The 25172-nt window shown below is 49.6% G+C and overlaps 1 protein-coding gene across 1 annotated transcript in view; it reads left to right on the top strand.

The window, feature by feature from the left end:
• The window catches only part of DSCAM (DS cell adhesion molecule), a gene marked incomplete at its 5' end in the record, with an annotated part of 763637 nt that overhangs the window by 615801 nt on the left and 122664 nt on the right, over positions 1-25172 (top strand). The window contains 4 exons of the mRNA XM_043595968.1: positions 9012-9208; positions 10228-10324; positions 11683-11811; positions 20773-20940. Coding sequence (XP_043451903.1) covers positions 9012-9208; positions 10228-10324; positions 11683-11811; positions 20773-20940 — 591 coding nt within the window. The remainder of the gene's footprint in view (positions 1-9011; positions 9209-10227; positions 10325-11682; positions 11812-20772; positions 20941-25172) is intronic.

Below are 25172 nucleotides of genomic sequence, written 5' to 3' on the forward strand. Positions count from 1 at the left end.
GGAAAAGGAAAGAACAGAAAACAACTTCTCAAAGCGATGCTGTGTTTTTCATGGGGAGCAGTAACATGTTCTTCCATGGGTTTTTATTTTTAAGGAATAGGAAATTACATTCTGGGTGAACAGCAAGCTTCACCGAGCATTTGCTTCCCTGCATAGCAGCGCGTGAGGTAAGACAGAAACCCTTATTTCAGAACTGGTTCACTCTCCAAAGAAGGAGAAGGAGAAGGAGAAATGATAAAATGCCCCGATCCAGGGAATAAAATGCCATATCCCCATGGGAACTCTCTCTGTTTTCCTCGTCTGGCATTTTACAAACTTTTTTTCGTACCCAGCAGGGAGCCCTCTCCGTTGCAGCCTTTACACACCCCTGACACTGTGAGGCACTAATATGTACTCGTTTCTGGAACCCAGCTCTGCCACCAAAATTTCTCCATCCTGTGCTCCACTCAGGGGTCTGCGGGAATCAGGCTCCTGACTGGAGGGACCGGGGGGTCATGTCTCAAAGCTAAATTATATGTGAGTTTCAGTTTCTGATTCATACTCCCCAGCTTGGAGAGGAAAAACGGAGAAGTCAGTATATTCTTCTTCTTGGACCTACAACGGATTTATTCACAGTTATTTTTTTTTCAAGGTCACTTTTGTGGCCCTGGAATCTTTAATTACCATGAATTCGAACTTGGCACTTGTGAGAAAAAAAATCTTGGTTAATGGATTTGAGCCCAGACTGAAAATGTCTTTGCTAAAAGATGTGCCCCAAGTCCTGAGCAGACCACAGACCCCAAACAAAAGTCCACATCCATTCCTCATCTGAAGACATCACAAGTCCCTGCCATCAGACACATGGGGATGCCATCAGTATATGCTTATCTAGCACTGACCCTGCTGCGGGCTGGCCTCTTTAATCCTCTCAACGGTCATTGTCTCCCTGGGACAAAGAACAAAACTGAGTGAGGCACAGTGTAGTTAAGTGACTATCTGGGGCCACTCAGGAAACAAGTGGCACACCTAGGATTCACACTTGGGCAACGACCGTGTTATATAGGCTGATGGTAACCCATCCTATAACCATGAGTTTGCAACTGAGGATCACTTTGGAAACTATACATGCTGCACATTGTATCTTTCTCTGCAAAGCCATCCAATATAAATTGTTTTTTGGGGTGGCGCCTGGGTAGATCTCTCGGTTGACAGACTCTTGATTTCAGTTCAAGTCTTGATCCCAGGGGCATGGGATTGATCCCTGCATCAGGCTCTGCGCTAAGCATGCAGTCTTCTTAAGATTCTCTCTCTCTCTCTCTCTCTCTCTCTCTTTCTCTGTCTCCCCCGCCCCTCTCCCCTACTTGTTCATTCTTTCTCTCTAAAAAATTTTTTAAAAAGAAATTGTTTTTTTCGGTATAGAACATCTGCCATATCATCCTAAAGAGTCAAGACCCATGATTAAGGTCAGCTCAAAACAATTCTTAATCTCCTATTATAGAAAAGCCCCAAATAATAATAAATAAACATAATAGTTTGCTTTTTTCTCATATAAATGTTTTCTGGAGTTAGGCGGGCCAGCTTGGGCATGACAGCTTCATGGTGTCAGCAAGGACCCAGGCTCCCATCTCCCGAGTCATCTCAAGGTCCAAGATGGGAGCTGGAACTCCAGGTATCAGACCCTGATGTCAGGCTGGCACAGGAGGAAACAGAGAAAGCCTAAAGGGAGCTCAACTCCTAGGACACCTGGATGCATCATTGCCTTGAGCTGGCAGCACCCAACTACAAGAAGAACTTGGAAATACATTATTTTATTAGGGTATATTTTTAATAATGTCTCTTGCTAAAAACTGGGGAAAGAGGAGCCTGGGCTTCCAGAGGTAACTAGAAATTTCTGCTTGGTGAACAGTCCATACCTACTGTCACAGTTTAAGAGGCCCCCCAAAATAATACCCCTGAGTTCAGAATCAAGCAAGAGATAGACACAGAAGTAGAGTGGTTGGATACTAGCTTTCTGGAAGATGTGCGTTTGCAGATGCTACATTCTAGAATTAGGGAGACTTACCCCAGTCTCTTCCCAGGCTGGAGATGCACACACCTCTCACTCAGGCACATCTTCTTTCACTACAGGAAGTTTGTAGATCGGAACACGTGCCCTCTGCCAACAGATATCTGGAAGGAACTGGGTCACACTTGTCAGTTCCTCCCCAACCCTCAAGTCAGGTTAGTCATTGCCCCTCCATTCGGGGGAGGGGTTAGAAGTGTTGCTTTCATACAAGGTCCCCCCACACGGAAGAATTTCCCCCAGCAGCCACCTGCCCATTTTGACAGCTGGTATTATTTTTTCTGGTCTGCAAATTTTTCTGCATACATCCAACAGTACACTAGGAAACATTTAACCACCAGATCTCCAAAAAAAATGTACAAATAATAATAAAATAGGCCATATCAGCCTCATCAATTCCATTGAGCCAACTCCTTCTCATAAAATACTTTGGCTGCCTTTCTGTGAACTCTTGTGTCTGTAGCTACCACATGGCTGTTCCTATTGAACAGTGTTGCTCCAAGGCAAAGGTTTCTTGGTGCTTTTATTTGTAGTAACAAGGAAGATGGAAGTAAAACAGGAAGACATATTGGGGAATGTCATTCATTTGTCAATGGTGCGAGGGAACTGTTTGCTGAATCAGATGCATCAGACTTCTTTGCTGAACCTTGCATCCTGGAAGGATGGTTTCACAATACTTGGCACTATGTAAAATGTAATAGCTTCAGACATTTAATCTTTGCCATTAACTTTTTCTCCATCCCTTTTTTAAATCCAGACAATCCACAAAACAATAAACCGAGCCTGATGGTGTAGCATCTATAAGAGCGGACAGGCACTGACTCATTAACTCCTAAGTCCCACCCTCTATGGTTCTATACAAATCCACTGGTGTCTGCTTGAGATGCCAAACAAGCACATCCAGGGCCCCAAATCCCTGCAGCCCTGGCCGTTGCTGCCGAGGTCTCCACCTGGCGTTGGATTTAAAATGCAGAAGCCACCAATCAACATTACACACGTCCCCACCAGTACACCTTGGCTCACTCCCTCACCCCAGTCGCCCCCATTGTTCAACATCTGTTACAGTGAGGTCCACGATGGTTGTCACAGACCTAGTGGATGCAAAGCCGCCAAGTGACCCTTTGCTTTAACCCCCAGATAAATCCACACATCAACATACATCCCAAGTGAGAGCAAATATGTTGTCATCTATGTGTCTTTTTTAGCAACAAGTTGACAATTATGGGTTAGACATAACAGAGACTGTCTTGATCTCGGATATTTGAATCATTTTTCCTATTTCTATCCACATTTTTTGCCCTCAGTTTTATCCAGTGAGTCTTACGATAGACAACCAATTCCTGTCTTTATTTTTTTTAATTTTTTTAACGTTTTTTTACGTTTTTACGTTTTTAGCATTTTTTAACGTTTATTTATTTTTGAGACAGAGAGAGACAGAACGGGGACAGAGAGTCTATGAACGGGGGAGGGGCAGAGAGAGAGGGAGACACAGAATCGGAAGCAGGCTCCAGGCTCTGAGCCATCAACCCAGAGCCCGACGCAGGGGTCGAACTCACGGACCGTGAGATCGTGACCTGAGCCGAAGTCGGACACTTAACCGACTGAGCCACCCAGGCGCCCCCCAATTCCTGTCTTTAAAAGATCGTGTGGTTGTTGGAGCAAAAGAAAGCCTCTTGGGAGATTCTCAAATAATTTGGCTCCTTAGAACATTTTTTTAAATTAAAAACTCAACTGCATTTCACATATCTAAGTAACTTGATAACATACACAAATATGGACTTTACCATGATCACAGAAAGGAATTTTTCACAGTGGCAAAGACCCTGACTTAATGCATTAATGAGCATGCCTGAATACATCCTACGTAGCCAGCACCCCACCGCTGAGGACATTTGCCAAGGGTCGATGTTCTACTGACACCTCCAGTATTCAACAGGTGCCCCTGATTCTTTCACCAAATCTCTTGGGGGAAAGTGGTTGCTACCACCTTCCTTCCTGGCCTATTTTCAAGGGAAGACATCAAGGGATGCTTATAGAGAGATGTTGAGTTCATCCCACGCCTTTTCATGAATAAAATGTCTACACAACTTATTTCTCCTACCCTCTTGGACGCTTAAAATGTTTTTATTAACCATTTTGGAAAGGAATCTTCTCGAATACTTAAAATAGTCCTATCTCTCATTAATCAAACCACACCAGGCCAGTGAACATTTTCTCAATGGTCAAGGGTTATCATTTGGAAACCCATGATGATGGGATAATGGTCTTCTTGGTATGGGGGCATGTTGAGCACAGGGTGCAGGGAAGAGAGACATCGTGTTTGCGAGCCCCACGTGGGCCTGGTCACCATGATCTTGGGATTTGTGTCATTCTGCCATCATCTCTCATGTCAGCTCTTGGGCAGTTCCGCCTTTCTTTCTGGTTCTACCCGGGGAATAGCCAGCTGCTGTCTCCGGGGAGGGTGTTAATCCGCTGTAGGCAGGAAAGTAATTGAACTATACTCATCTGTCCTGCCCATGAACACGAAGAGACTTGGAAAGAGCATCCAGTTTCTCCTACTGCTAACATGTTTGCATTTTGTAGATATTTTAGGGCTATTTGGGCGTTCTTAGACACAATTTACGATTGCTTCCTCTTCCCCATAAATATATTTCCTGTGGTTGGGGTTTTCTGAAACGATGCCACTCTAAACGAAATCCTCACTCTGTGCTTAAAGGGAAAGTGATAAGGAGACATATGGGAAGAGCCTCACAGGCTGGTCTGGCCTCCCTCCATAACTGTGTTCCAGAAAGTGGTCCCCTGCACCATAATGAGCTTGCATCACAGTGCACTGGGCAGGGTGGGATCACACACAACGCTCCATGCAAGGAAGCGGGTGTCCCCCGCACTGCCCGGCCGCAAATATTCAGTGCCCTTGTCCACTTCCCCCTTGGTCAGGGTGGGAGTTTTCCCTTTCAGCTGCCCTTCTACACACCAGATGTCCAAGTTCCATGCCTCCTGTCCTGCGCAGAGGTTTTCTGTAGCCTTCAAAGCCTTGACAAAGGACGGTGCGAAGTTGCAGGCAGGAGTATCAAATAAGAGGGAGTGGTCCACCCGACTGCCTGCTCCCCCTAGGGCCTCCCGCTTGGAGGATGCCCTTGGAGAGGGACACCGTGTCTCCCTTTGGCCCCTCCAACTGGTGTGCACATTCAGCCCTCTGTCTGGGTAGGGCCCCTCAGTTGGTGACTATCTGGACCAGCGAATGGGGCTGGTGAACTCCCAGGGCTTTAGTCCCTTCCCCTCGGTGGGGTGAGGAATTGGAATATGTTGAGAAGGTCCCCATCTGTTGTCCCAGGATCACATTTCAGTGGAGCCTTCTCATGCTGCTCACAGGCCCTGATCTCAGAGAAGGAGGGGCTCCATCCCCTGTGTTTGCCTCATTCTCCCAGATGGCATGGGTCAGCCTCTCCTGGAACCTTCCTCACCACCCTCACCTCTGCGGTGGCAGCACTGGGTTGGCGCTGGGCTTTCTACAGCCGGTGAGCGTCAAGCTGGAGCTCACCTATGGCTTTACCCTGCTTTTATGGTTCAAGGGAAACATTCCCCCCATTTCCTCTTCTGTGCTCCGTCTTCTGACACAGAGATTGTAAAAATGGTGAAGCCACTTGGGATGACAATGTGGCAGTTTGTCAGAACGTGAAACGTAGAATTTCCGTGTGACACAGCGGTTTCTCTAGTAGAGATCTACCTGGGAAAAGTGAACCCATAGGTCTAAGCGAGAACCTTCATGCAAATCTTGGTAGCAGCATTATTCGTAATATCCCAAAAGTGGAAACAATCCCAATGTGTGTCAACTGTGAATGAATAAACGAAATGTGTTAATCCCGTGCAATGCAGTATTATTCAGCAACAAAAAAGAAGCAGCTCTGATAAGGGTGCCTGGGTGACTCAGTTGGTTAAGCGTCTGACTTCGGCTCAGGTCACAATCTCACGGTTCGTGGGTTTGAGCCCCACATCAAGCTCTGTGCTGACAGCTTAGAGCCTGGAGCTTGCTTTGGATTCTGTGTCTCCCTCTCTCTCTCCCCCTCCCTGTCTCACACTCTATCTCTCTCTCTCAAAGATAAATAAATATTTTTTTAAATATATAAAAAAATTTTTAAAAAAAAGAGAAAACGCTGATACATGCTACACTATGGCTTAACCTGGAAAACATTCTCAGTGGGGGAAAAAAGGCAAAAATTAGACACAAAAGAATACCTACTATGGGATCCCATTTGTAGGAAATGTCCAGAAAAGGCAAATCTAGAAGGACAGAATATTGGTTACTGTTTGCCTGGGATGGGGAGTAGGAAAGGACTATAAATGGACAGGGGAATCCTTTTGGGATAATGTAAATGTTCTAAACATTAATATGGTTGGGACGCCTGGGTTGCTCAGTCAGCTAAGCATCTGACTCTTGATTTGGGCTCAGGTCACGATCTCGTAGTTCATGAGATAGAGCCCCACATCAGGCTCTGTGCTGTCAGCTTGGGATTCTCTTCTCCCTCTCTCTCTGCCATCCTCTGCTCTCTCTCTCTCTCTCTCTCTCTCCCTGTCTCTCTCAAAAATAAACTTACTAAAATGATTTTCCTTTAAAAAAAATAAAACCAAATTTGATGTGGTGGTAACTATACAACTGTATGTACTTCTGTTGGGTTGTAATAGTGTGTGTGTGTGTGTGTGTGTGTGTGTGTGTGTGTGTGTTGGATAATACAAATATATGTGTATGAGCCCCCCCAAAAAAAATTCATGCCTACATGAACCTCAGAATGTGAATTTGTGTGGAAATAAGGTCTTTGCAGATATAATTAGTTAAGATGAAGTCATACTGCGTGAGGGTGGGTCCTAAATCCAATGACTGGTATCCTTATAAGAAATCCACATGAAGACCCGGGGAAACCCTTAAGGAAGAACATGACGTGAGTGTGGGCAGAGATGGGAGAGTTGTGGCCACAAGCCAAGGATCGTGGGGGCCAGCGGAAGCTAGAAGAGGCAGGGAATGATTCTTCCCTAGAAGTTCGGAGGGAGCATGGCCCTGCCTTCACCTTGATTTTGGACTGGCCTCCAGAACTGTGAGAGAACAGATTTCTGTTGTTGGAAGCCACCCAGCTCGTGGTGATTTGTTTCAGCTCTCCTAGAAAACTACTACAATGGACAAACCCTGTGCACTTAGGTGAATATTATGGCATGTAAATAAGACCTCAAAAAAGCTGTTGGTAAAGATTAAATTTTTTTCTTGAAGCGGCTAGAGGAAGTGAGTGATCGGGACTGAAGGCTGGGGCCCATGCGCCAGTCTGGCTTCCCCTCAGTTGTACTGGAAGGGGGATCTCACCACCAGCGAGGATAAAATGCGGGGCCCACGGTGTTTCTTCCCTTCAGTTAGTCTGTCCACTCCACGCCTCCTAATCTCTGCCACACACCTGCTGACTGTAGAGAAACTTCAAAGTGTGGGTTCTCCTGCGGGCGTCCAGGCTACGGAGCCGGTAGGTTTCTTACTCGTTGTGGTATGTCTCAACCCACTCTGGTACGCTGTGGGGAAGACGGGACCCAGCACGGGCCAGGAGAGATCCAATGGGCATGGATGGAGTGTGCCTCCCACTGGGGTGTGTTTGTGTTTCTTTCGCTAGGATCTTCGGGCCCACGGCCCAAGTAGGAACACCAGCGTATTGCCCCTTTAGCATGAATTTAACCCCAAACCCACATAGAGGCAGACCAGCTGTGGGTTTTCAGGGGAGGCTTTTTTTTTTCTCTTCATCCATAACACAAGCCAAGGCTGTTTGCTTTTCCCTTCCCCCCGTGTGGGTCTGGTTGTCCTTGTTGGAGGTCCTCGCTCTGAAGGTGGGGCCCTTTGAGCAGTCTGGTTTGAAGGTCCCACTTTCAACTCCCTGCCTCCAACATCATAATACCTCTGGCCTTTCAACAGCCACTTCTGCTTCAGGCTCCTGGGATTTCTCTCACTTTCTTAGAAGCTGCGTGCGCATTTAAAAGGATGCTTGTTTTGTGCCGCCCTGCATCTCTAAGTGGTGTGTGGAGTGGGAGCAGAGTCCTACATCACCCAGCACATGGCCAAGAATGGAGGTCTTTAGATGAATTTTGAGGTGGGAGACAGGGAACTTGAGAAGTTGCACAAAGAGAGGTTTCTGGTTTCTTGGTGCGCTGGGGATGAGATGGCCTGCCATATGTTACGGGAGAAGGGTGGGTCTGGGGTCTCCAGGTGACGGTGACAGTTTGTAACAACGGTGGGTATATCTAGAAGTCACTCCGAGGATGGGTCAGCAGCGATCAGGGCCCCAGCCTCAGTTGCTCGATAAGGTTTCAGAGTTCCACAGTTGAAAATCAGAGTTAGAAACTGTCATTTGCTACTAGAAGCCCCCTCTCCCATCTATTCAGCAAGTAAAGTTGTTTTCCTATGTGTCCTCGGGGACACAGGCTATATTCCGTGACCGGCGTGTGCCCTCGGTGGGCCGGGAAGAGAGCAGCGCCCCCTGAATATGAAATCCCATGGCAACTTCTGAATGAATGAGCTTAGGGCTCATTTCGTCAGGTTTCACTTTTCTGCCACCTTGCCCCTTTTCTGTTCATGATTCGTGCTCAGCGGTTTCTTGAATACATTTTATTTCAAAGAAATACCTCTTATTTAAAAATGTTTATTTATTTATTTTGAGAGAAAGAAAGCACAATGTGGGTGGGGAGGGGCAGAGAGAGAGAGAGAGAGAGAGAAAATCCCGAGGAGGCTCCACACTGTCAGTGCAGAGCCTGATGCAGGCCTTGAACTGACAAAACCGTGAGATCGTGAGCTGAGCCAAAACCGAGAGTTGGACACTTAACCGACTGAGCCCCCCCAGACGCCCCTCAAGGAAACACCCCTTTAAGCCAGATTCAGCCGAGTGTTGAGGTGGGAAGTCAAGAATCCTGCTTTGCCAAATAAGTCGTGTCCTTCTTGGATTTTCAGTTCCTGCGATGATAACGTCCTATCCAAATACGACCCTAGCCACTCAGGGTCAAAAGAAGGAAATGAGCTGTGCAGCCCATGGCGAGAAGCCCATCATCGTCCGCTGGGAGAAGGAGGACCGTATCATTAACCCCGAGATGGCCCGTTACCTTGTGTCCACCAAGGAGGTGGGAGAGGAAGTGATCTCAACGCTGCAGGTAAAACGCAGCAAACACAGCGGATCAGCATCTAACTTTGTCGGCAGAATAATCCTGTCCTTTCACCTAAGCGGGGGCGTGCGGGTGATGAACAGCAGATAATCTTCCGGGACTGCCATTTCTTCCCCGCTTCTTAAGCAAGATTCCTGAGCAGCCCGCAAAAACAGCGCTTTACTTTCAATGTTATTAAGAATAAAATTATAATGAGCATGGCAGGGAACCCAACGGTAGTAAAAACCAAAAAAAAAAAAAAAAAAAGGTAGGAATCGAGTCTCTTAATGATAATTAATCCCAGAAAAATGGCATCTTACGCTGTGCACATGTTTTAACATGCTGTAAAAAGAAACAAATTGGATGGGCTTTCTAAGGAAAAGCGGTTTGCTTTTCTTGGACAAATCCAACAGAAAAGCTTCTGTCTTTCACATAGGATCGCAAAAACTAGAAAAAAAGTATTGTAGTCTCTTAGATTTTTTTTTTTTAGTACTAGTGGTAGTTAACTGAGTGGTGTTTTTAGTGGCGGGGGGTGGGGTGAATGATGCTATAGCCCACACAGAGAAAAAAAAAAGCCCTGTGTTTGAAACACTGATATTGATTCACTCACAGGTCCAATCCTGGAGTCCTTCTAGAGAGAACTCTAATGACGGTCCTGTAGGACCAAGCATTTACTGCAGGATTTATAGATCTGCTTCTTTAGGTACTCTGGATACTCTAAGCACACACCATGAGAAAAAAAAAATGTATATATATATATATGGAATATACATCAACCTGACCATGGCATCCTACATAAATTACACATCCAATTTAACGAGCACCAGCTGACACTGATAACGTACGTCGAACCTATCCATCTACACCGTTACAATTGCACTGAAATAATTTGCTCTCGGGGGTGTGTGTGCGGGTGTGCTGGGGACCGGAAGGGTAGGAATGGAGAGATTTTTATCATCAAAAGTCCTTTTAGTTGCTCTGGCTCCCTACTACTGGATAAGATGGATTTCTTTCTGCTTTACACATAGATTTTGCCAACTGTTAGAGAAGATTCTGGCTTCTTCTCCTGTCATGCTATCAATTCTTATGGGGAGGACCGTGGAATAATTCAGCTCACAGTGCAAGGTAGGAAGGAGACCAAATTGGGGGAAAACATGGCTTTTAGGACAGTAAGTGAGGGGGTGTGGGGATGGTGGTGGGGTGGTCTGGAGCTGATGGCCAAGAAAGAATCCTTGAAGGTGTCTTTGGTGCAAAAAGGTGATTTTATTAAAGCACGGGGACAGAACCCACGGACAGGAAGAGCTGCACTGGGGTCGTGAGGGGTAGCTCGTTCTCTACCCTCAGGTTGGGAGGGGGTCCAGGATAGAGTAAGTCTCTAAGGTATTTTGGAAGCAAGGTTTCCAGGACCTTGAGGGGCTAGCTGTTGCTAAGGAAACACCATTTATTACCATTTAATAAAACCTCCGTCACGAGCCCCTTCAGATCTATATCAGGGGCCAGAAGCTTGGAGTAGGGTCACCAGCGTATGTCTTGGGGGAGTTGAGATAAAGGAAGCAGACTTACAGGGTCCTTGAGGTTGGGACAATGTTAAGGCAAGATTCCCTTTTGTCCCCAGCAAAGTGTCATCCTTGAGGCAGCTGAGTTCCTAGAGGGAAGGCACTCTGCTGGTCTCCAGGACTTGTCAATGGGCTGCAGGCAGTAGGGAACTTAATTTTTCATTTGCCTTAGTTTCCCCACATCGCCATGGCACGCACTTCAACCCCTTTCCTTTATTCTTGGGCCGCCAGGACTGTCTGAGGAATATCACACATATTCCACTGGGGCGGGGGGCGGTGTGCCAGCCTGTATTTTGCCCTCAGCTTGTCCCATGCCCCCCCCATCCCTAAGTGTATGCCCAGGCTCAGACCCCTGTGTGGGCTCAGCTTGCTACATAACAGCTCCTGATTCCCAGAAAATGTTGAACATGCACACAGCTGGTGTTAAAACAGTTTCTTGCAATGCCCATGATGATGTCAAGGTGCAGCCCCCAAAACACAGGGAGCAAAGTCCTTAAAGGAATTGGGTCAGGTGACCCTGCGGGCCCACGGAGTGCACCACGTGTAACAGTGTACCTGGTTAGCCCACCTTTAGGAATCCTTACGCCAAACGGTGCAAATGACAAGGGAAGTTTAACATTTGAAGCCCAGACATTCTTTTGAGCTCGAGATTCCAAACCAGAAGAGTGACATCCTCGTTTGGTGGCCCAGCCCCGCGATAAAAGCCTGCTTACAGAGCCCTGCTGTAAACATTGGCGTTTGGGGGAAAGTGGAATTTCTCGTCCCTGCTATGCGAATAGGAAAAAAAAAAAAATGCTTCCAGGTCAAAGTTTCAGCTGCTGTCAAAGGCTGGCGGGGCTTTTCGGGAGCCGTACTCAGCATTTCCACCCGCGTCCTCTGTCTGAGCCATGTTTGAACTAAGCCCGGGTTTTCCTGTCGATTGCGCAGAGCCCCCAGACCCTCCCGAAATTGAGATCAAAGACGTGAAAGCTCGCACAATCACCCTCAGGTGGACCATGGGGTTTGACGGCAACAGCCCCATCACGGGCTACGATATTGAGTGCAAAAATAAATCAGGTAAGCTCTTTATTCCCTCCAGCTTTACTTCCACTTCAAAAGGCCCTGTTACTGCTCTCCTTTGTTATTCATGATCACCTGTAAGAATAAACCTGGACTCCACGGAAACCCCGAGGGGGCTTCTTTTACCGGTTTGTCTCTCTTCTCGCACAAAGGACTCCACATTTCCTTTCTGGGGTGCGGTCTGTGTGCAGGGGCCCATCTCTGCCTCAGGGCCCCCTCCTTTCTCTCCGGGCCCCCGGCTTGCTCCCTGCCCGCCACCCTGGCGTTCTTGCCACCAGCCGGCAAGGGGGCAGCTACGGACAGCACCTGGCCACTGGCCACTGATGTCCTCTTTCCTGCCCCCCCTTGCTGTCCTCACGTGCCATTTTCCCTGTGGCTGCTCGCTACGGGGACTCCGTCCAGAGCCTGGGCTCCAGCTGTGCTTGGAGTCCGTGGGCCGAGTCTGTGCAGAGGCAGGAGAGCTGCTCCCGGCGGAGACGGGCACTGACCCCGCAGGGGACGTCCTGGAAGGACCACAGGGACAGGCCCGCGTTCGGCCAGGTCGGCAGAGGGGCCACGAGTAAAACAGACCCAGTGTCAGGACCGTGACAGGTGTGTCCGTTTATCCCCTTAAAGGGATCACGAACGCCAGGGTCACTTGGAACTTTACGATCCATCAGGCCGAGGGGAGAACACCTACCTCACTGTGGCCTCTGGCGGGAAGTTTTCCTGCCTCTCATAAGAGGAATCAGAGCCTCGCCAGCATGCGTAGGGTTAACAAGTTCCTCGCAGACCACGCATAGCCTTATTGTTTCCTTTCCGGCCACCAGACTTTAGGTGACACTGTCCGTGACCTGCATAGTATCTTTTGAGCTGAGACCCTGGTGACAACCAAAGCTCGGGGCAGCTGGAGGCAGGTCACGAGTGAGGAATGCTTCAGGAAGAGTGAGCAAGGGGCAGGACGAGAGGGTGGCAGGAGCTGGAAAGGACAGCCGAGGGTGGAGTGTCCCCAAAGCAATGCGTGAACGCTAAGAACCCCCAAGAACGGGGGTTTTAGAAACAGCACTTGAGACTTGCAGTGCGCAGCTGGGTTGGGAAACGCACGCTAGAGCAGCTTGTGACCCAGAGTCCCAACAGAGACCTGGCAGTGAGCCATGCGTGCACGGGGCCCGGGGGGGCTTCGGGAGAGGCCCTCCATGGCTGCCTGGGGCACTGTCATCAGCGGACAGGACAGCCAGCGCAGGCTGGAGGCGGGGGCACAGTGACGGCGAGCAGGCTGGAGACGGTGCTGGCCCAAACAGGGCTCTTTCAGGAACTGGGAGAAATGGGTTTCCAGGGCCAAAGGGAAGCAAGGAGGCCCTGCCTTTGTTCTAAAGACCTAGGTCAGGAAGGAGCCCAGGGATCCCAAGGTCCGCCCTGCCCGTCTTGAAGGAAAGGAAACACTCCTTAGTGAAGCCAGCATGTGCCTAGCAGAGAGTGGCCCCGAAACTGATGGTAATAGTGAGCTCTCCAGAGAAACGCACGCACACATCATGGGGACAGTCCACAGAGTCCTGGGTGGGGGAGGGATGGCCCCGCCAGCCTCTGGCCGAGCACTGACTGCGGGACCCCGGGCTTCTGTGCTCTTGGCGTGGGTCCCCAGGCGGGCTCCCAGGACAGCAGGGTCAGTGCCTCGGTGCCGATGTCCAGGTGCCGGTGATGGTCCAGTGGTTGCACAACCAGTCCTGGCTCCGCCGCTGGCCCTGTCTCTACCTGGCCGTGTGCCTTCACTCGTCCCCTGCCCTCAGCATTCCCCTCTGTGACATGGGACACCACAACCTCTCCCTGTGATGAGTCCTTCAAAGGTCACAAGCCATCCTCCGGCTGGAGAACCGCCCCCCTTCCCTGGACCACACGGTTCCCATGCTTACCCCCACCTGCTCCCTTAGACCCCACTCCTCACGTCACCTCTGCAAGGACGCATTTCTGGCCTCCCGCTCGCGTGCTCCTAGAGCATCATCTCCTTTCTTTCCTGGCTGGGCTGTGGTGGGCAGTTTGTTTGTGTTTTCTGTTCCCACGTTTATCAACATTTCCTTTTATCGCATCTGGATGTCGAGTCAAGTTAGAAAAGCTGTTCTCTACAGCCGGGCTATAAAACGATCCCCCCCTGCTTCCTACGTGTATGGTTTCTTTCTCTTGCTCTTTAAAATTGAGATCTCTAATCCATTTGGAGTTGATTCCTGGGTATGCTGGGAGATTTGTCTCTACTTTGACCTTTTCCCAGATGGGAATCCTCCTGCCCTAACATGATTTACTAAAAAGCCCACCTCTCCCCAGTGGTTTCAGATGTCACTTTTATCGCCTCCTGGCTTTCCACGTGCACCTGTGTCTCTTTCTGGACTTTCTAGTCAATGCCACCGTTTTGTCCATCTCTGCCTCGGCACTAGACTGCGGTAGTCACGCAGGCTTTGTGGTTCAACTTCTGGTGGCCCTGGTTCACCCTTACGACTTTTCCTTTCAGTGTCTTATTAGCTTTCTACACACGGAGCCATCGCATCAACCTGTCTAGCTCCATAAAAATATTTTTGGCATTGCTACTGGGATTGCATCAGATTTGTTAATGACCTTAGGGAGGACCGACACTTGTATGACGCGGTCGTGGGTTGCATTTTGCCCACCGAGAAGTTCTAAGCCCTGCTACCACAAATGCCACCTTCCGTGGGATGAGGGCCATTGCAAGTTGACTTGGTGGTGGGTGTGCCATGTTCACTGGGCTGGAAGTCCCCGTGCCACCAGATTGAGTTTCCCCCAACCCGTTTCCCCAACACCTAGCGCAGCACCCAGCATGCTGTGGGCGCCCAATGCGTATTTGGTGAATACTCTTTAAAGATGGGAGCGGCTTTAAAACACTTGCCCCTGCGTCTGGCAGATGGCAAACCTCTATTAAATAGCAGCTTTCGCTCTTACTCAAGCGTGCACCCAGTGCTTATGAATCGAATGCCTCCCAAACCGTCGGTGTCCCCCATTTAAGAGTCCTCAGTGCGCCCCCCAGCGCTCCCCATAAGTTCCCGGAAGGCAGGAACTCTGGGATCGTGTGCCCCTAGGTCCCAACATCTAGCATGGTGCCCGTCATGTTGGGAGCACTCAGTGAATACTGGTGGCACTTAATTTACCTGCGACCCAAATCTAAGAATCCTCTCCACGGCATTCCCAAATTACAAACTGATCGGGCTCTACATCACGCAGGTAGGAGAGCTCCTTCTCTGTGATGTGGCTGCAGTCAGTTTCCATCCATCCGTCATACTCTCTTTCAGCCACACACAGGACCAGCCTGGTGGGTGGCTGAGATGTTCACGCAGCCCTGGAGCGCGGTGAACCCAGTTTGAGATAGAATGCGTCCCAGGAGAGTCACTGGGGAGGAACCCGGACTCCATGACCTCAGATTTCCAGGAGGGCCCTCCAGACCGTCCACCTCTTTCAGTGCGAAAGGCCTGGACAGAAGATCTGCGTTGGCAGCTGGCAGTAACTGTATCCACTGCTGTAAAAAAGCACGTTGGTCTGGGATTTTCTCGTATTTGTTGCCTCCTCATTAGATTTTGGGTGTATGAAAGGGACAACCATAATTTAAGATAGTTAATTTAAGCCTGCGTACATAGAAAACTGGTCCTTCAAATCACAGCTTAAATGTCACTTCCTCCAGGAAGCCTTCCCTGACCACCCATTTTGTAGTGTGCTCCTTTGTCTACTCATAGAGCATCCTAAACGCCTTGGAACATTTGGTCGGCTTCTGACTGCTTCTTTAGTACCTGGATCCTCTACTGGGAAGATATTTAAGATCCGTCTCCCCTGCTGGGAAGTTGTCCCTCTGAGGGCTCTCTTGACCCCCTGGGGGACCCCTGCAATCCCCCTGCAGCCCTGTGCTACGAGCCTGCATCCCCCACAGCGAGCATCATACAAATGACACTTGTAGTAAACATTTGTTAGCGTGTTGATTCTCATTCTGTTTTAAGCACTGAAATCACACCCAAAAGGCACTTTCCTCTACTCTTTGTTAATTTACGTATGGCTGTACTTTGTGTTCTTAACAGAGCGGGTCCCTGCAAGCCGTCATTCCATCTGTGCTTGGACAGTCCCAGCAGTGGGAACTCACTAGCCCCAAGGAAGCACCATTCTGCCTTGACCCAGCCACGACTGTCAGAATTCTCACATTTCTTGCACCAACACAGACCTTCCTGAGGCCGGTGGCCCCCTTCCCACCCCTGAAACCTTTGGTCAAAGGCTATCCCTTCCAGGATTTGAAGACAGATGACTCTCTTGGTTTTCTGTTTAGCAGGGAAAAGAAAATATCCCAAGTCCCCTTACTGGTGTCTCCTGCGACACCCTCCCGACCATCTCAGTCTGGCCATGCCAGTGTCATCGAGTTCTCTTCATGTAGTCCAACCAGTTCCACTGGCTGCTTTGTCTTCCACGTTACTTGGTTCCTAATCACCACTTCTCCTCCGGATGGACACAAAGAAGCCCTTCGCCAAACAATTCCAGCATCTCGCTCTGTGTGTGCCACCAGCTCAGCAGCTCACTTCCTTCCCCTCTTTGGAAGGTAGGCTGCCTCGTGCCCACGTCCCCTCTTCTGGCACCCATCTCCTCCTCCACCGTGCCCCACAGATTGCCCAGTGGGCCTCAGTGCCTTGGCATGCTCTCTTGTCCCAGAATGGAACCACCCAGCCCCCAGGAAGCACAAACTCTCTTATGCAGGCAGGTGCCATCGTCCAGAACTTTCTTCTTTCTCCAGCCTCCCTTCTCCCTCTCACCCCAAGAACATTCTCCTCCATGGAGCAGACAGAGCAAAAGAGGCTTTCCCTATGTGCTACGTCTCCCTTCTATTAACTGATGCAGTGGAACTGGCCCTTCTCTGAGCTGCCTCTAAATTTTTAAGCATTTAGTGTCATTTTGTGTACAGAAAAGCCCTTCTGGTCACCGTCATGCCTCCTGGTCTTTGGCCTCTAACAACGAACACTTCTTTAGATCAAGTTCACCCTTCTTACGTTTGTCCTTGGTGATCTGCTGACCCCTGACTTAGGGTGTTGGACCCCCAAGTGGGGCTCCCCAGCGAGCATCCCTAATCCCGTACAAGCACCCTGGTCCCTGTGGGCTCCCTCAGTCCTTTCCCACAGGGATTGCTTGGAGTTTCAGAGGCAGGAATATGACTGTGAACTTCTCCATCTCTCTGGGGCAGGTCAGGGAACCCTGCCCACTGTTTCCAAGAACGCTTCTGACATGCCCTGTCTAAACCATCGTGCACAGCCCTCCAGACCCTTTTTCTACATGTCCATAGGCACTACATTCATTCTTGGCCAGAGTCCCCTCTCTTGCACTTGGCCAAACTCCTCGTCAGTCAGCCACGTCACACACTTGTCAGAAAGCCTGCATCTGAACATGAGAGATGTTCAGCACGTGTCTGGAAAATTGAAACCCAATCTCATTAGGTGTTCTGCAGAGAATATGTGGAGGTGATATGCTACAGGAAAATGACCTGGAGCTTCAAGGTAACACAGGTGAGGTTAAAGCCCAGCCCCAGCTCAGAGCGGCCGTGTCAATGGCCTGAGTTTCTGGACCTTCATGATGAAAATAAAAATCCTTACCTCACCAGGATGTTGTAACAATTCAGCCAAATAAATGACTCCAAACTCTAGCCATGCATCAGAATGACCCAGAGAGAGGCTTTTTATTTTCATTTATTTTAATTTTTCTTAATGTTTATTTTTGAGAGAGAGAGAGAGAGAGAGAGAGAGAGAGAGAGAGAGAGAGTCAGAGCGCAAGCAGGGGAGGGGCAGAGAGAGAAGGAGACACAGAATCCGAAGCAGGCTGTCAGCACAGAGCCCGACGCGGGGCTCGAACTCACAGTCCACAAGATTGTGACCTGAGCCGGAGTCGGATGCTTAACAGAATTAACCACCCAGGCGCCCCAGAGAGAGGCTTTTTAAAAGTACAGGTTCCTGGGCACCATTACCCGGTGATTCTGATTCAGTAGGTCTGAAAGTGCCATTGTCAGAAAGCTCCAGGGTGTTTCCACTGTGCCCACACATTCGAGGACTGCAGGAGTCACGTTTGTAAATTGCCCTGCACAGTGCTGGGTGACCAGGTCCTACTCCACAAACACGAGTTCCCTGTGCCGCTGGTTGTTCTCTGGCTGCCGCCTTGACCCGCCGCACAAACCCATCATCTGCCCTTCTCGGGGAGGCTGACCTCCAAGACTACAACACAGACTTTCTTCCCTCTGACCTCTCCTTGGCTTCACCCAGTGCCAGGCACAGAGAATGATCAGACAAGGATCCTGGCAGCCGCTGCGTTCTGTGTATGCAGCTTCTATTGGGCTCTTCTTCTGAGGTCCCAGCCCTGTCTGGAGTCCGACCACGCTGTCCCATCCCTTGGCCCCCCCGACGCAGAGGGAGCAGCTCCACACTCTTGCTAGATGCTGGGAGTGTGAGCAACCTCTGCAAGCTCCTGTAGCCCAGCCCACACCTTGGTAAATGGTCCCTCGTGAACGATCTTCCATCGTGACTTATAAACCCTCCTTACACTGCATTCGTTCTCTGCATCCGGACAGCACCGTCCCCTTCCTCCACTGGGCAGGGAGACCCGTGATAAATTCCCCTGACAATTTCATTCCTTGCCTCTTCCCGTCCGTGCCCTTAACCAGTCAGTACTCTCCATTCATGCCTGCATCCCAGGCCTCTCAGATTCCCCAGCCTGCATTTCTGTTCGTGACGTGCCCCTAAGTTTCTGTATTTTGTCCGTGGTACACCCTTCCTAGTTGTATTTGCATTTCAGTGTGCATTTCCATCCTCCCAAGTGCCAGGATCGCTCTGTGGTTGTTTGTAACGCCCAGGGTTACGTTCTCCAGCACACTCTGCTAATAATCCACGTCCTGCCTGTCCGCACGTCGGCGTCTGAGATCAGAAGCCGCATTTCCAAGCCCTGTCCTGACTCTTTTCTCCTGGGTAGTCACCCCCTTGTTTTTATTCCTCCTTTGATGCTGTATCATTTGCCAGAGGGTGTCTGGCGGATTGAACTACGCTTTCTTCTCCTTCTCCACTCGGTTACTTTCAAATCTTCCGGGATAAAACATTCTTTCTCATCTTCTTGACCTTCAGCTCAAAATCCACCCTGTGTTGTTTTGAGCCTTATTCTAATAATCATGATCGTTGACATCATCCTTTTTTCTGCGAAAGAGTAAGAACTGTAAGAAAGAAGCTAAAAACACCTTCTGCTTCCAGCCCATGACCCCCGGCCTTGGCCACGACCCCACGGACTACTCATGAATTGATTGGCAGGAGGAGGAGGTGGTCAGTGGGTGTCACTATGCCTCTTCGGGCTCTCGGCCACCTCCCAGACACGTCCTGGCAATTCCAGAAACCTCCACGTGGCCCTGGGCAGAGCCATCAACACCACAAGTATCTGCTTCCTCCCAGGGCTGGTTAGCTACTTTCTCTGCACCTTCTAGTGCCTGGGCGTTCCTCTCTTGTTCCAGACGTCTTCTCCAGAAGGCTTGGCTTTCTCCTTGCAGGACAAGGCTCGTGTCTACGTGTCAGGCCACTGGCACTTAATCCCCTCACTTCCGGATCCTCTGTTGAAACCCACTCTTCCCTTCCACCATTGGAATTTTTGTACCATCGTCTTCTACGTCCGAGTTCTTCTATCTTCAGTCTTCTTGACTCAAGTGACAGTTTTCCTTTTAGGTGCAATGGATATTCATTGTGCTGTGTTCTCTGATAAGATACAGCATTCCAAGGCCACCTTGAAGAAACCTATTTTGGTACAAGGTCCAGAAGACCTCTTAACATTCACGGCTACCTTTAGGCAGACCAGCCCTCTAAACGTCCGTGCTCATCATTAACGTGGAAGGGGGAAACGAACCCGGGGCTCGGAGGTCTGTGTGTGTGCCATTTATGTACCTATCTGTTAAATATGCATTTAATCGTGGCTTGTCTGCTGTGCATCAGGCACTGTGCAAACACTGGGGACACGGCATTGAACACGGCGAGCATGGTCTCTGCTGTCATGGAGCTCAGAATCCAGCAGGGAATGCAGAATCTCAGTGAGGTTCCTGCAAGCGAACGTCACCCTAGGGGACCCCGGGGGCTGTGGGAGTACATAAGCGTCATCTCTGTCTTCCACCTTCTGTCTTTTTTCTCCCACAACTGATCCCATCTCTTGATCCCTCACCCCCCGCCCTTAACAACCGCCCAAATGTTTTCTGAAATAAGAATCGTTTGCTCCTTATTGGTTGAAGCCTACATATCAGCAGGTACAAACTGTCACCTCTCCAATGCTCCCTCTTCACATGGGGCATGGGTTCTTGTTAATATTACTGTGGTTGAAAAAGAATCCCTACAATAAATTCTTTGAAAGTAAACGTTGACGCTGGAGACTGAGATTCGTGTTTATGGAGGTATTTCACATTCACCCCTCTGCTTCTGGAGAAGGAAGGATCTGATATGGCTAGAGGTCTTTCTGCTCTTCAAATGCCTTTTAGAACCAGGGATTGGGGGGGGGGGGTGGGGGCAGTGCCTGAACCGTAATCCCCTTTGCTGTTCTGTACAATATGAGTGCCTTGCTACGGCTGTTTACCGCCTCACTGACATGTGCTTTTACCGCGTGTACTGTCCTCCTTCATAGCCACCGGGACACGGGTGGGGTTGCCTCAGAGGTCCTCCCGGCCTCAGCCACCCACGGCCCTTGTCCCCGTCAGCGTGGGTAACGAGAGTCTGATGTCCCCCTCTGGTGGCCAGCCCGCTGGAACACGCTGGGAGCATTGCTTTGAGAATTCACTTAGAGTTGTTCACTTTTCTTTCTTCCCTTCCTCCTTCCTTTCTGTGTGTGTGTGTGTGTGTGTGTGTGTGTGTGTGTGTGTGTGTTTAATTCCTGCTTGTGGACTGTCAGAGGCAGAGAAAAAAAACTCACGTCTCTATCTCTTCTTTTTTGAAAAACAAAACCCAAAAGACTCCTGGGATTCCGCTCAGAGAACCAAAGATGTTTCCCCTCAGCTGAACTCGGCCACCATCATTGATATCCACCCTTCCTCCACCTACAGCATCCGCATGTATGCCAAGAACCGGATTGGCAAGAGCGAGCCCAGCAACGAGCTCTCCATCACCGCGGACGAGGCAGGTGCGTGTGACCGGGCGAGGCCCACACCCCAGAGCCCCCCCCAGCCGGCCCTCAGGGCTCAGGCAGCTAACAAGGAATCAGGCCGTTGCCTGTGTCTGGCCTTTGAAGGGTTCCCTCCGTGGCGCCAGGCCCTGTTAGAGACGCGGGCAGTACCTTGCCTCCTGCTTTGAAGGCGCTGCTCTTCAAATAAGGCTTCGTTCAGGGTTCTCGTATCCAAGAGTTAGAAGGCAAACCTGGAAGACTAACGATCTGGTGATATTTAAAGAGCTGCACGACCACTTTTACGATTGTTTACAGTTGACTTGTACAATTGTAAAAGCTGCCATGTTTACACTTCCTTGGTTTGGATGCGTGGAGTCCAGGCTGACAGGAGAGCCTTGAGTGTACGTCTTGCCCAAGGCCCTACGCAGCCCAGGTGTGAGAGGATGGCTTCAGTAGAAAATGGCAAGAAAACTCTGTGCGTGAGGAGTTGGGGGGACAGTGGTAGGAGATATTTTGTTGGCTAGAAATGTCAATATTTCTATAGCACACTTTACTGTTCTTTTTCCTATTACAAAGAATTTCATAGTCAGTGTGGAAAATTAAGAGGCGAGGGGCTCTTGGGTGGCTCAGGCGGTTAAGCGGCCGACTTCGGCTCAGGTCATCGTCTCGAGATTCGTGGGTTCGAGCCCCACGTCGGGCTCTGTGCTGCCGGCTCAGAGCCTGGAGCCTGCCTCCGATTCTGTGTCTCCCCCTCTCTCTGCCCCTTCCCCTGCTCATGCCCTGTCTCTCTCTGTCTCTTAATAATAAATAAATGTCAAAAAAAACTTTTAAAAAGGAAATTAAGAGGCTAGAGATCAGCATTTTGTAGAAGGTAAAACCGCTTCCATAATCCCACCACCTAGAGCTACTAGTGAACATGGCGATACCACCTCGTAAATCAGTCATCTCACACACACACACACACACACACACACACACACACACGTGTGCACGCTCCCCCACATGCATGGCTACCGGGGGGTGAATTAACCAGTTTGTAGAGGACTGAGAAAGCTGACTGTCAACCCACCTCCTGGCAGGACAGGGGGAAGGAAAAATAAGGAATCAAGGCCGGGCTCATCTCTTGGGAGGAAGAGTGTCCAGCCCCAAACCTAGCTTTTCTTCCTCTGCCTGAAATCGGAGATAATCAGCTACTACCCACCACTGCCATAAAGTTGGAAACGTAGTCTCAGATCCCTTCTTCATCACCAGGGGTAAGAGGATCATCCCCAAATGAGTGAGAGTCCACGGGAGATCTGTTTCAGCTTTCACCGGGGGAATTAGGGCTGTTCTTGACTTTCTTCCTTCCACGCACTTCTCTTTGGCCCTCATTAGCGGCCTTCTGGAAGGACATCAATCTTGTATACCCTTAAGTACTCATCTGCGATTCCTAGTGATACCTTCCACCATCTACTTAACAAATCGTATCTTATTCGATCTTATATAGATCTTATTAGATAATAAGATAGATCTTATTAGTAGTAATAAGAAATTTTCCATTTCTTATTACTACAAACACCACTGTGATGAACATCCTTTCTGGTATATCTTTTGACATTTAAGGCTATTTTTTTAGGTGAAATTCCAGGAAGTAAGGTTGCTGGCTCAAAAAAAAAATGCAAACATGTATTCTTCTGATTACGTCAATACCGTCTTCTGTCAATATGGGTTGGAATGGACAGCTCTTCCCGAACTAGAGATGAGCACTTTTTCTCAACCCAGGAACACATCAGTTCTTGAAAACCGTTTTTAAGGGCAGGCAATAGGATAGCTTTATGCTTGAGTGTCCGGGACTGAGCCATTTCTATTACTTAGAAACTCGGTGTGATTGCTCATCTGCAAAACAGATGTAATGATGGCTTTCTCCTCCTGACCCCAACTGTGTGGGTCATTGGGGGGAAAAAGGCAGGCTGTGAAAGCACTCTGTAGGTCTCAAACAAGTGAGAAATGCGCATCAACACGCTCCTGCAGAAATAGAATTTTATTTAAATATTTCAACAACCCACTAACTTCCTGGAATGTCATCACGTTGTATATTTAGGGAAGACACACTGTCCCCAAAATGTAATCTTTGACGCACTGTGCAAACTTCTCCTTCCTTCCTAACGCTGCCCCGTCTCGACAGCCGTCTCAAGAAAACTGTATTTTCCCCTGGTGCATTTTGGGGCTGCCTTCCTGATCGCCGTTATGAATCCTGCTGCTTTTCTCTGGCTCTGCGTGGCCTCTGCTGCAGCCGGCCGTTGCCATGGCAGCGCGTCCCTCCGGGCTGGGCGGTCAGGCGAACAGCCGCTCCGGTCACCGGCCTGCAGTACAGATTCCCAGCATCTCTGCAGACGCTCAGATGCAGAAGCCACCTCCTTGGCTTCCAGGGCGGCCTCTTGGATTTTACCTGCACGCTGGCTGCTGTCGGCTGCTCCTTCCCGCCAGAAGGAATTCATTACTATTCAGATGAGCGAAGGGAAGATGCAAGGAGAGGGGTAGGTAGAACAGAGTGAAGCTTCAAAACAGAATTTGGCTTTGTCTGGGTGCATAGGTTTTGTGGCTGGAATTTTAAAAAGCAGATTTTCTCAAGGGAGCCTGGGTGGTTCAGTCGGTTGAGCGTCCAACTTCCGCTCAGGTCACGATCTCGCGGTTCGCGAGCTGGAGCTCCACATCAGGCTCGCTGCCGTCCGCACAGAGCTGCTTCAGATCCTCTGTCCCCCTCTCTCTCTGCCCCACCCCTGTCTGCATGCTCTCTCTCTCTCTCAAAAATAGATTAAAAAAACATTTAAAAAATAAAGGAAGAAACAAAGCGGTTTTCTCACACGCGAACTCACGTAGGAAGAAAGGCAACCGTCCTGACCAAAGATGCCCTCGTCAGAATTGCCTGCGGTGGCCGCAGGTTGCTGCGGCTTCCCAGCAGGGATACCCAAAGGCTCATCTTCTAGGAGTTACTGTCCTCTCCAGATGACCATCTTTCGTGGCCACTTTCCCCTCAAAAAAAAAGAGGCCGCCTCTCAGGCAGTAAGAATCCTCAGATGGAAACTTCCGGAATCTGTAGACCCACTCATTTTTGTGGTGAGGCATTGCCCAAGTCTGAGGTACCGGGGGACATCGGTCGGTACCCACCTGGGTGGGGACATGAGTCGGGGAGGTGGTTAGTTAGGTCCGGGTCTCCCCACACCCCCTGTACTTGGAAGGTACACTCGGCTTCCTCTGGCCCTTTCCTGCCCCCCACCCGCCATTCTCTGCATGTGTGCTGAGTCCTCTGTCTGGAAGGGCAACCAAGTTCCCGTCTCCCTGGATGACATCAGGGCTCCTCCCCAGCACACGTAGGAATCCTTCTGGCAATTGCCTTTGAGGCATATCATCATTTCTCCATGGAGCTCAGTGTCCCGGATGATGCCGTGACCCCCCTCATCATCAGGGGCTACACGCTGCTCAGGTCTCATTCTTCTTGTGTGGCTGGCACAAGGCCAGCCTTTCATGGAATTCCATACGTTTCATGGAATCCTGATGTGGGAGGAATATTCATGAAGATGCCTCACAGGATTGTGTTAGAGTGGGTATAACGGTGAACCCCCTGTGTGTGCGATGAGGATATATTTGCACTGAAGCTTTGAAGGGCCTCATGAGGAGAGAAAAGGAGAGGGGCACCTGGGTGGCTCAGTCGGTCAAGCGTCTTCACTCAGGTCATGATCTCACGGTTTGTGAGTTCGAGCCCCGCGTCGGGCTCTGTGCTGACGCTCAGAGCCTGGAACCTGCTTCAGATTCTGTGTCTGCTTCTGTCTCTGTTCCTCTCGCACTCGCTCTCTCTCTCTCTCTCTCTCTCAAAAATAAGTAAAGATTAAAAAAAATAAAATAAGAAAAGTAGAGAGAGGCAAAAGGGAAGGGGTGGAAGGTGGAGGAAGAGGAAGCCACACGTGTCCGAGCACCGCTAAGACACGGGAATCACCAGAGCCAGCAGCCTGAGATTCCTGACCCTGTCCTGATGGGCTGGGCCTTGTTCCCAGTCACAGACTGCAGCCCACAGCACAGCAGGCCCAAGTGTGTGTTCGGCTTGGGTCTGCCTATTAGCGTGCCAATCTTTCAATTTAGGTGTCAGTTTTTAAAATCTGGAAAAGTCAGATCAAAATCTAGTAACAGTTCCTCTTGAGTGCCTGCTTGTCAAGAATCAGCTGGGGCCAAGGGTACAGAGGTTACCTTGAGGCTGACCATATGCTCCCCTGAGT

This window comes from Prionailurus bengalensis, chromosome C2 (genome assembly GCF_016509475.1).
Source record: "Prionailurus bengalensis isolate Pbe53 chromosome C2, Fcat_Pben_1.1_paternal_pri, whole genome shotgun sequence".
Taxonomy (NCBI): Eukaryota; Metazoa; Chordata; class Mammalia; order Carnivora; family Felidae; genus Prionailurus; species Prionailurus bengalensis.